A 12,672-nucleotide genomic window follows, 5' to 3' on the forward strand; every position below is an offset into this window, starting at 1 on the left:
CTTCAGGTTACAGACTCCGCTAACCCAGAAATAATACCTCGGGTTAAGAACTTTGCTTCAGGATGAGAACAGAAATTGTGTGGCAGCGGGAGGCCCCATTAGCTAAAGTGGTACCTCAGGTTAAGAGCAGTTTCAGGTTAAGAACGGACCTCCGGAACGAATTAAGTTCTTAACCCAAGGTACCACTGTAATACTTTTTCTACTGCACATATTTTCCTAACACATAATGAAATATGAAACCAAGTGCAGAATTGATTCCTTATTTAAGATTACATTCTTGGATTTAAGGTCTGCCGTTTTACAGAAGTTCAAAGCACATACAATTTTATTTTAACTTTTTTCTGCACTTTTTATTTGACATTGGATTACGTATAGTTTTTTTGAACAGGATGTACCTCTAATGTCTTGAGCTATCTAATGGCTGTTTTTATGGTACTGTGGCAAGACACACCTTGTTAATTGTTGTTGTTGTTTATTACCTGCCCTTCACCCTAAGGTCTTAAACAGTCTCTCTTTAAGGATACAATCTACATGCAGTTCCTGCTATTGGAACACTTGGTAACTGAAATCTCGGCCAAACACGAAGAATTATACCCAAACCTCACTACACAAGCAGCAAATTCAGATACCCAAGCAGATGGAGTTTGCCTACTTCATGTTTTGCTGGTCAGCAGCAGCCCTTTTGGGAAGAAACCAGGGAGGGAGGGGGAGAGATCAAACAAATTACGAAATAGAAGTGTTCCCATAGGAAATAATGGAAATCATAAGCTCATTATGTGAACATACGCCTAACAAATGATTTCCTGGGAACGCATTTTGTTCAGAAAGCAGGACCTGCATGCTTTTAAGCTTTAGTAAGTTTTAGTATGTTTCATGTTTAGTGGCATTTAATATGTTAGGAGCTGGGTGCAATGAATCACAGGCTGAGTTAGCAAGCATAAGATGAAAATATTTACTTTCAATGATTGTTGTAGTTTTAGTTGGGTTGTAATCCATGAAAGGGGGATTTTTAATACCTTCCTTCCCTTCACAAACCTTTCTAGGTATTGGAGGAAAGAGGGAAATTGAAGGCTGAACAAGAAACACGACAGAAGAAACTGCATTATCTGACAGTTGAGTTAAACAGACTTACAAAACAGGAAGGTACTGCACTCATTTTATTCTTCCTTTTCCCCTACTATCCTCTAAAGTGGTGATGCTGGACATTGCATAATTTGTTTTTATCTCAGGGTATTATCCTAAACAGGGAATTAATTAGGGTGCAACCCAAATCATTGCAAGTAACGTGTCAGTTCTTCATACAGTAATGCAAACCCTGCTTCTGTCTTTTGGGTATACCAAAATGGTACCTTATAATTGATTACCCAAAATAATTTTGCATGTATTAATGATTTTCTTATGCTTTCCACTCTACCACTTTGACTGGCTTAGGGGAGATGATGCGCAAGATGCGTAAGGCAAAAGATCCCTTGCTGGTGGAAGTGAACCAACTACGAGAGAAGATAGCAAAGGAAGTTGCTCAGCTGCAGATGCATTCTGATGCGGCAGAGAAAAAGCAATCTGAGCTTGATAAGGTAGCTCTGATCTTGGGGATTAACATTTTTGAGAAACCCCGGAAGCAGTCTTCTGAAAATAAAGACTCATCAGAAAAAGACAAGTCAGAAAATGGAAAAAAATGAGGAGATAACTTGCAACTCAATCCAGGTAAAATAACAGGTGCACTCACCAAGGGAGTTCAGATAATAATTACTTAATTAGTCTGGATATAAATTAGCCTTTTGCCCATGCATGTATCCCCTTCGCTTCTCCCTTTGTACAAGCCAATAAACAAACCAGGAAGTTTTCAATTAACTTCCTATTTTATGAGTCCTATGTTGTGAATTACTGTTTTATGTCTAAAGGAAAGTAAAATAGTTGTTAAGAAGTTTTGTCTCTTGGGTCTTTGGTTTAAATTAAATGCTGATACAATATAGCAACCCTACCAAATTCACGGAAATAGAAGGTAAGATATCTCTAAATTTTCTAAGCCGCTCAAGGTTTATCCTAAATCATTATCTACAGTTCCCCCACACCCTCCTTCACAGCTCTGTTGTCAGACTGCAATGATGGGAGAAACTTTTTTCACTCCCAGCACTGGGCTGTCAAAACTCAGAAGCCTTTCAGAGGTAGGAGACTTTCACATGTAAAAGGTAGCAGCAGAGAGTTCTCTCCCTCGTACCACCCCTTTTTATAAATAGCTTTTACTGTTGTAGCAAATCAATAGTGGCGTTTTGTTTTGTTTTGTTTTGTTCATTAAATTTGCATATTGCCCTAAATCTATAAACTTGACTAGGGGATAGGAGAGAAATTTGATCAGTTCTCATTGAATGCTGAATCTATCAAATTCTCACTTTCCAAAACAATATGAAAACTGAAACACAGCCATCCTTTAAATTTCACCCATACCCAAATTTTGCAATGCAGTTCTCCATCCAAACAACCAAATGCATATATTTAAAAAATGCCTCTGTTGGGGGAAGTGCATAAAAATTAAGATATTAGTAAAAATAGCGTACACGTGATATTAGAGGAAATTGCAAAAATGTGTCCATTAGTCAGAACTGCATACAAAAATCTCTTAATTAGAAGAAATGCACACTAAAGTGCTGATGTATTATTATTATTATTATTATTATTATAATAGCAAATCTTTGTAGAAACTGCATTTCAGATTAGAAAAATGGGAACAGAGAGAACCAAAATTGATAGATCCTTCCATCCCAACTCTTCTCTCTAGGGCTATATCACCTTATATGCATCTCAGAAAGGATGTTATGTTATGATGTAGCATCCTTCAGTAAACATTGTGAGGAGAAAACATGGCTCCGTACTCCACCCTTCCCTCCAGTGCACTTAGAAGGATTATAAGTTGTAACTTAAAGGTAGGGTGCTATAGCCCCATAGAGGATTCAGAGTACCAGCACTGCTTTGCTTTGCTCTGGCTTTGCTATAGCAGCAAATACTTTAAATAGAAAAAACCCTCTGCTGTAAACCTTTATCCAATTATGTCCCCACCACTGAAAGATCTCAGAAAGACTTGTCAACCCAGATGTAATTCTGTCACCTCCTTTCCCATTTCCTCTTTGACCTCTTCAGTGCTTAAGGCTCATATTAATTCTACTAAATTGGACTTTTACTCAAATTAGCAATGTATATGTGCGCACACATTTTCTCTCTTTTTCTGTGTGCATGGGGGGGGGGCTGATTCAGGGGACTAGGAGAGAAGTGACCAGCAGGATTATGGGTAGGATGGAAACTATCATAACAGTTTCAAGTACAATAGTTACTATAATATAAATGGTAATGATATAAAATTGTACATAGCAGTACTAGAACATTTAGACCATTCTTATATATCAATAAAGAAGTTGGGAGGGGGATTCTTTAAAAGAAAAACATTGAAACTCCATTGGTTTGTGTTTCAGTTGCCCTTTGGATATTCAAGAACTGACTAATAACAAACTGATCATTTAACATTAACAGAATGCAAAAGACAGATTAAGAGAAGTCTTATTGCAAAGCCCAGTTTTACAAGTGTTATGAGAACCAAGTGACAGTGAGACATCATTCACATTGTTACGAGGAATTTGCATCATAGGAGACAAAAGCAATAAAATGTGACTGTTGCAGCCATTCCAAGTATTCAAACAATTGTTAATTATGAGTGGCGCTGTGGTCTAAACCACTGATCCTTTTGGGCTTGCTGATCGGAAGGTCAGCGGTTTGAATCCGCCTGACAGGATGAGCTCCCATTGCTCTGTCCCAGCTTCTGCCAACATAGCAGTTTGAAAGCACACCAGTACTAGTAGATAAATAGGTACTGCTGCGACGGGAAGGTAAATAGTGGTTCCATGCGCTCTGGCTTCCATCATGGTGTTCTGTTGCGCCAGAAGTAGTTTAATCATGCTGGCCACATGACCTGGAAAGCTGTCTGTGAGCAAATGCCGACTCCCTCGGCTTGAAGTGAGATGAGCGCTGCAACCCCATAGTCACCTTTGACTGGACTGAACTATCCAGGGGTCCTTTACCTTACCATTCTCATTAGCGTGTTTGGGGCTGTAGTCCTATTGTGCTGTTAGTAAAAATAAACATTCTAGAAGCTTTTTATGGCTAAGTATCGGGGTAAAAATGCTTAAAATATAAACAAGCATCATAAATATACCAACAAAAAGGACTGGATTTTGCAATCAGCAAATATGTATTATATCAACATGTATGGTACAGAAAGCCTTTTATAATCATTTCAGCTGTTAATGATTCTGCCATTGTGCATTCTAGGACTCTAAATGTAAATTAGAAATACACGTATAGATTACTCAGATTGCTACATTATATAATCAGAAAGATACAATTGTAAAATGATCTATTTTAACACTTGCTTAGCCAACAACTGAAATTTTCTAAAACAAATTATTGTGCATAGTGATTTTTGCAATCCTAAAAATTATGTATAGATTTGAGTTTTTTAAAAGATTCATTTTATAGAGGATTTTGTGTACAATCTGGTTTTTCTGCTGATCTGTAACAACATGGCCACGGAAAAATCCATATCTTGACAGTGAGTTACTCTTATAGGCATCTGTTTCCCACTTTATCTACATAATTAAGACTTTAACACATGGTTTCCTGTGCATACAATGTGTAACTATTTGAAACGTGCCAATTGGATACTGTCAATGTCCACCAAGGAAACTGGCTTCTTCTGGCAACAGGTGTACTGCTGCCAGGCTCAGCATGCCTAGAGGAGCAGCTCAGAAGACAAGAGAGCAGGCAACTGGAACAGCTGAGGAACAAGCTTTTAAAAATCCATTTAGCTTCTGCTTCTACTTACCTGCCAGGTCAATGGAAGCAGTGGAGAGTAGATCTATAGTAAAAAAATGTTTGGAGATTAGCTATAGCTGAGAAAATAACCTATACTGAAAGGAAAGTAAAAAACAGATGCCTTTTATGCCATCTGATGGCCATGCATTTCATATACACGCAGGTCCTGCTTTCCCAGTGCAATGCCTTCCTCTGAACAAGAAAATAATTTGTTAGGTCAGCATTCACATGACAAAGCTGGTGATTTCCATTACTTCCTATGGGAACATTTTTAATTTGTGATTTGTCCAATCTCAATCCCTCCCTGGTTTATGCCTGAAACTGCCACAGCCAATCAGCAAAACCAAACAAAAGAAAAGCTGATTTGTTCAATCTCTCTTGCTCCCTGATTTGTCTGATCTCTCTCCGTCCCTCCATGGTTTCTGCTCAAAATGGCTGCTGGCAACAAGCAGAGCATGAACAAGTAAGGAAGTGGGCAAGCTCCAGCTGTTCAGATATCTTAATCAGCAGTTTGGGCATAACTGAAATTTTTGATAACAAGTGTTCCAATAGTGGGACCTGTGTGTATTAGTGAAAGGGGTCTACAAAATATGTTATCTGCTTCATCATTACAAATCTAGATGTTGTGACCATGTATACTTCTTGATAGTTGGATACTTCAGTTGGAGAAGATGACCTCATTGCGGACAGATGCTGCCCTGCAACCCTGGAAGAATAACATCAGAGAATCCCGCAGAAAAATGAAGAGGGACAAATAGTATAGGGACATGAATACTTACCAGATATCTGGAGAGACTTCGGGGAGGGGTGTTATGATTATGTTTATTTGTCTAGTTATATTTTGTTATATGTATATGAAAACCAATAAAAAGTACTTATAGAAAAAGCAGTGGAGAAAGAGGCATTTGATACAGTAGAATGGAGATTTTTCTTTTATGAACTGAAAGTATTTGGTTTTATACTCCAATTCTTAACTTGGATTTGCTGAAAGATGAGGAAGTGTGACCCTGTTGATTATATTGATGTGCTTCCAGAGGCAAGGCTTTTTGTGAACAAGGACATTGTTTTTCCTTTTGAGACTGTGGAACTAAAAGTTACCATCCATACCATGTCAAACTTTTGTGTTCATTTTATTTGATCACTCTGTTTCCAGTCTATACCAGTGAGTGGATCATGCCAAGATGTGTTTGGAACAAAACAATTCACACTTTGCACCACATCCATCATATCTATCACTTTCCTTTTCCACTCATGTGTTTCCTGACCATGAATGCATGTATTTCATAGAACTGCATGTGCTTATAAAAAATATTAAAAATTGGAATGCTGGTATTTCAGAACTTTGACATTCTGATTGGCCACAGTCAGTTCTCCTTTTCCGACTGTACTTCATTTCTAATCACAATAATTTGTGTGATTGAAAAACAGCCTATGTCTTCTGTACAATGACACATGCACACAATGTAACTGGCAAATACCTCCTTTTACTAAAAGTTGGAACATTTATTATGGTCATTCATTATAAAGTGCTAACAGAATTGCTGGAAACCTTAAATTGCAATTTTTCAAAAAATAAATAATAGAGCTGCAGAAATTTGTCCATATACACTGTGCAAAGGTCTTTAGTAAAGAGATCTCTGCAACATTATAAAAGTAGTAACATGCCTGGCAGTAATGGAAAGAAACAAAATTGCATGGATAGTGTGATCAGGTGAGAGCAGAAGAGAAGAGCTGTGATTAAAGGATAGCTTTCTGGAATTGTCATTTACCCAAATCAAAACCATAGCCAAATAATTGTAAAGGGTAAAAGAGCAAAGAGGCGTCCATACATAAAGTTATGGATGAAAGGAAGAAACATCGTGGGATGTTTGCAAAAGGATGACAAGATGGTGTGGATGCCATGAAAAAACCACAGGAAACAGAGGAAAACATTGCACAATGTCTTGTCTCAAAACACCATTGATGTTTCAGGGGCTTTCAACCATGGCAGCCTTCTGGTTAGGCCCTCTTGAGTTGGAACTGACTCCAGATGGTGGTGTTAGGCAATGATTGCTTGACCCCTTGCCAAATGTGCTTTGGGCTCCTGCAGCATTCTCTCATTTCTCCCATGCCATTATACGTTTAGATAAAAGTACTGGGAAAGGGTTTTGTAATTACAGAGTGAAACAGTTTAATAATTAGAGTGTGTAAATGGAAACTGCAGAGTTTACCAATGATTCTAGCAAGTATATGTAGAACAGATAGAAGACCGAAACATATGGTGTGCCTGGTAATTGAGATGTAACCCATGGATGTGAAACTTGTAGCCTTCCAGATGACGTTAGCCTTGCCATCAGCCCCAGCCACCATGGGCAATGATTAGAGATTATGAAAGTTGTAGTTCAACATCATCTGGAGGGCTAAATGTTCAGTTTGGGGGGTAGCAGTTGTGCATGGGTTCCTAGGTGTTTGAAGGTATAGGAGACGGAATGGATTGGAGAAATGTGATTGAGAGAAGAGAGCTACTAGCAATTCAAAGAAGGAGTTCAGGTTCTAATGTTTTTTTGAGAGTCCATACTCAAATAAGTAAGAGAGGTCAGTGCCCATATTCTCAAACAACCAAAAGAAGGGCTTCTATTTTCTGGCGATCTAGGATGAAGGCACTTCTAAAGGTGATTATGTTGAACCCCAAGATTGCTCCTCTCTCCATTTTTGCTGCGGATGCCCAGGACCTTACTCAAATGGATCTTCTTATCTGCCTTATCGTGGCAGCACAGCTTACCATTGCTAGACACTGGAGAACTTCAAATGCTGACCTGTTTGAAGTGTGGTTTATGCAAGCTTGGGACTTAATTTTAATAGAAAAGGCAACAGCAACGTCAAGACCTGAGGAACAATGCTAAATGAAATATACAACATGGTTTTGGTTTTTTTGTATGCTTTGATGACAGAACATGACTACAGACCACCTACAGCTCATGAAGATTTATGGAAGGACACTTTTATTTGACGGGAAATATTTACATGATACTGAATTACTTTGAAATGAGACTGTGCTCTGGTGAGGGTGTGGGTCTTTATATCTTTTCTTACGTTGCTCAAACAGAAAAGAAACAAGTAATTTAAATAAACCCAGAACTTCTTATGTCTTTACCCTGCCCCCAGCATCGACCATGATGATCAGTCTCACTAGAGTCGATTTTCAGTCTCTAGCTCTACTGGCCAGTCAGCTGCAAGGTGTATATGCATGCATCCAGTCAGCAATCACTGTGCTGCTAGGTCCCACCTTGATCTGCAGCTCACAGTTTTTTCAAGCAATTCCTTGTCTTGGAGAATGAGCTTTTAGCAATTTCCATTGAAAATAGCCTGAGAGGACATTCATCCCTCACCCAGAGTTTCCTTGTGATTGGCAACATTAGCCAATCAGAAGTCATCAGGACACAGCCATTTGCATGGCAGAGAGGTGCTTCTAACTGATGCCCCCAACCAACCCTGTACTTGCTGTGAAACCTCAGCTTTCTCCAGTTCTTGTGTGCTGCCCCCTAATTGGGTCCTGACTCAGTCACACCTCCTTGGGCTGTGGTGGAGCAAGAGCAAAGCTGGATTGCTCAGCTACCTCCAGAGAAGCAGGCAGCCAGAGGTATCGCAGCAAGGGGGAAATCCCTCTTGCTTTTACAGTCCTCTTTGGAGCAAACCTTTTGAGTTCTCAGTCAGGCTGGATGTTACACAAAAAGCACAGCATGTTGCCACTTTCTGATGTGTCATTGGATATTTAGTTAAAGTGTTACATGCATTTAAGAGGTCTCAAAGGAGGGGACATTGGTTTCTTGATCCTCTCCTTGATAATGAATATGTTGGCAGGCACATAATTTGCTGAGCTATTCCTCATTTCTGTAATGGATGTATATATTTTGTTTTGGTGTGCTCAATAAACATCATTTCTGTCTTGGAAAAGACCTGTGTGAGTCATTGAGTAAATCTGCCAACATGCATTGATAACATAATTTAATCCTAATACATGAGACTCTTGGAATATGTGTTTAGTAAAAGCATGGTTTTACTCAGGAGGTGCATCAAATATGGTAGGAGATTTCACATTAACATGATGCTGAATCCAATTCTTGCTAGATGAGTGCGCTTTGGAAGGAGATATGCCCAGAGGTGTTTGACTTTTAGTTAATCAATAGAGGCAGAGGCAAGATGCAAAAGATAATGGAAGGATGTTGCAAAATTACTGTAGACTTTGAGTCTGATACACACTTTCTGAATCTTTATGAGGCTGGAATGGAGTACCAATCTAGTAGCAATTCAGCTCCAAAATCTTGGGTAGGTTTCTGCACTTGGTCAATGGTTGTTTGTCCACCCATGGTGTTAACTTGTTTTGGAAGGTGCTGAGTTGTTCAGTTCACATTTGGGGGGAATAATTTTTGCTGTGAACATAGGGTCTACAGGAGAGCCATGGAACAGAATGGAAGCAAACTGGTCAAGCCAAGTCTGGCTCAGTTCTGAAGCAGGCTGAACTGTCTTTCTGGAGGGCAGCGATCCGTGCAAGAACTGTGAGATCCAGGAAGACTGACAAAGCTATAGTCCTACGGCAGAAGAATGGACCCCTTTGAGGAGGACATTCAACCATGTAGTTCTAATTCAACTATGTAGCTAGCAGGAGACAGTGCAAGGTTCCTGCTGGTGCAATAAGTTCCCCTGCCTTCCCTTTGCCCCCCCCCCAATTGACTTGGAGGTGGGGAGAGTTAGGAAAACTCCCAGAACAGCACACAGGAAGGGAGGGGCAGCTCTTTCTGTCAGGCAAACAGAAATGCTTGTGCTGTGTTCTGCCAAAGATGGACAATGATGACCACTAAAGTCGCTCTTTAACAGGCTTTATTTACAGGCTGAGTTAAATAAGGAACAAAGCAAGAGGAAACGGACATCTTACAGCTCCATCTATGGTTGGAGAATCACTTTCCCTTTTTGGGCAAACAATGGTTTGAATCCTTATAGGTCTGCACTGAGATTCCTACTGCCCATAACTGGGCTTGCACGTTGGAAAATATCTGGGAATGCCGGTGATGCTTGGTCACCTGTGCTTGATGTCATCTTCCCATGACCTTGTCTGCAAGGTCAGAACAGTCAGAACAAATGGTGGACTATAAAGGGATGTGATGGTGAAGATCTTCACCTGCTACTCTATTCAGCACTGAGTTAATGTGTGGGGATCCAGCTTGCCAGGTCTCCAAAGGACACATGGTCCCATATCTCCCACGCTGTTGGTCAGATAGGCTTTCTAGAATAAGTGCTGATTCTAGCAAGCAGTGATTAACCCTTACGGATCTCTACAAAGCTGTGCTAGTGTAACTTCTTGCAAGTGCTAGGTCCAGGCCTGTGCACCTCTGAGGACATTCAAAGGGAAAATTTGCAGAGCATCACATGTAACTCTTTGTAATACAATGGTCTTCGGCATATGTCCAAAGACAAGCTGATGGAATGTTTGTGGGGTTGGCAACCTAAGGCCCATGGGCCACAAGTGGCCCACAGGGGTTGTTTAACTGGCCCATGAGCCGCCCCTGAACTGAGCCGCCCACTTGGTGAGTCCCTGCGCGCTGCACTAAAGCAGCGTGGCGCGGGGACACGCTTCCATGGCGCCAAAAATCGCGTCTGCACCGACGCTGGAAATTGCACCTTTGTAGACACTGGAAATCGTGGGCGTGGAGGGATCTCCGCTGGAGTGAATCGGCCCAGGCGAGGTAAACCTTGCCAACCCCTGCCCTAAAGCAGTGGAAAGCTTTCTGCAGGTTTCTACCCCCAATCTGTCATTCATCAATACAAAACTGTATTTTAATTTGACAATTTATATACCACTTAATCTGCCGTCACCTCTAAGTGGTGTACAGAAGACGTAGTACAAAGGGTTGGACCCCAGCCACATGCAGCACAATTTTAGTTGGGAAATAGGATGGAAAGAAATGGAGAGAGAGAGAGAAGTAGGCAGTCATAAAGCAAAGGGTATCATGGAGTGAAGGAATCGGAGAGAGACCACACCTCTGTGCTAAAGCTCATTTCCCATTTTTGCTTCTTGTGCTTAGCTCTTAAACTTCGTAGCAGGGTTTCTGCTTGGTCTGGGGGCCTTTTGGATCTCAGCTTCCTGCCCTTTTATTTGTAGTCGTATAAATATTATATTTTTAAGGGAAATGGGGAATGCAATCAGACAAGATGTAATAAACCATAATAAAACAAAACCCTGCTTTCTGTGTGTAGTTTTTTGATGGGGGGGGGGGCACACCTGGTCATCCAGATCAATCCCAGGTTCATTCATTCAAGCAAATAGATCCTCATATGGAGTCCGTATATCTGAAAACTTTGCATATTTATTGCACTTACAGAAGGTCACCACCTCAAGTTGCTAGCCAAGTCATGTATTTTGTCCTTTGTATGATGGTGGGTCAGGTGGACCTTTTAAAGTCATGAGTTAATTCTCCATGAGTTGGTAGAAAAGGATCCCCTGCCCCCCAGATTACTCGTAATTGTCTGATCTCTGTCGCTGTGCATACTGGCATGCAGTTCTGGTCTATACCAGAAGTTGTCATTACAGAATTTCGTGGTGGTGGCAGAGAATGGTGAAGGATTGTTGGGGAGAGTTGTAAAGACTTGCAAAGAAGAAACAGAAGACTGAAGTTGCAGGATTTTGGCAACTTTGGACTTTCAACCTGCTGAGAACTTGAAGCAAAGACTGAAAACCCTCTCAAGGCTCAGAGAGAGAACCCTTCTTGAAGCAACTGTATCGAGTGCATTTGTGCTTACTAATTAAAACAACCTCCGATAGAGTTTGTCTGCTGCAGGAATTTTAATCGTTTTGCTGAACTTCTGACTGGGCAGTAAGCCAACTGATTATTGGGCACAAACTTCCAAAAGCCCTTTCCTTCCATTATTGTGTTAGATAGTGCCCTTAGCCAGTTATACTATCCCTCTGACAAGTTCCAAAGGACAGGGATACAGTTTGATAAGACACTGACATATTTCGATTTCAAATGAGTTACCAAGATCATGTTTGCGTGGCTGATTACGTGTCAAAAATCAGCCAAATAATATGGCATAATATTGCATGTACAGCATTCCAACACCACCACATGCCAGTGCTGCTTGCTGTGTTTGGGGTTTGACATATGCCTACTATTGCCTTAGGATATTGTTCAGAACCCATCAGTTTACTCAAAGGGCAGGGGTTTCTGAGGTGTGTGTCAGGGTCAAACAAAGCAGTTAGCAGGTGTTTTAGTGGTATATACAGCCATTCTGCAGCTGGTGGAAGAGAGCATGCCTCTTTTCATCTGGGAAAGTGGAGAAAGACATCATTTGCATAAATCACAGTTTAATTTCAATTGTTAATGGGAAATAGGAACCCCATAAAAAGGAGGGGAGAGAGTACCCAGCCTCTTTCGATTGTTTTCCTCTTTGTGGCTTCTATGCTGATCTAACTTTTTTATATAAAAAAACCCCCAGAAAACCTTGTTATCGCGTCATTCACTTGTTGGAACAAGGAGTTTCTGTCAAATGACATCATTGTTTCCATACTGAAAAAAGTACCAGAGCTCTGAAATGCTTATGTACCAAATTTAGGTTGGCTAAGAATAAAACACAAGAAGACACCTTCCTAGGGAAATGGTTTCCCTTTGTTTCATACATGAACACTAACAGAGATTGCAGATTTGGAGGATAAGGGCTGTTTTTTCCTTCTCTTTAGAGATTTCCACACCTGATGACAACAGGAACAGACTGCAGTAGAATTTGGTATGGTTCACTTTATGTACTGCTGCATGAAGGAGAGACATGGAAATTGTAACC

At 40.5% G+C, this 12,672-nt stretch overlaps 1 protein-coding gene across 4 annotated transcripts in view; it reads left to right on the top strand.

Annotated features, from left to right (window-relative positions):
• Nucleotides 1-12,672, top strand: part of LOC310673614 (zinc finger protein 318-like) — a 42,801-nt gene that overhangs the window by 12,639 nt on the left and 17,490 nt on the right. For 2 of the 4 annotated variants that reach the window (XR_014509149.1, XR_014509150.1), the window contains exons 5-7: nt 1,044-1,143; nt 1,432-1,704; nt 12,572-12,618. Coding sequence is in view for 2 of the 4 variants with exons in the window: in XM_083432152.1 (XP_083288278.1) it covers nt 1,044-1,143; nt 1,432-1,679 (348 nt within the window). In the remaining 2 variants the exon portion in view is untranslated. Of the gene's footprint in view, nt 1-1,043; nt 1,144-1,431; nt 1,705-5,480; nt 8,794-12,571; nt 12,619-12,672 lie in introns of those variants that run through there. The other 2 variants (XM_083432152.1, XM_083432153.1) reach the window with 2 other exon arrangements.

Source organism: Podarcis tiliguerta (assembly GCF_965153285.1).
Source record: "Podarcis tiliguerta genome assembly, chromosome: 3".
In the NCBI taxonomy this organism is placed as follows: domain Eukaryota; kingdom Metazoa; phylum Chordata; class Lepidosauria; order Squamata; family Lacertidae; genus Podarcis; species Podarcis tiliguerta.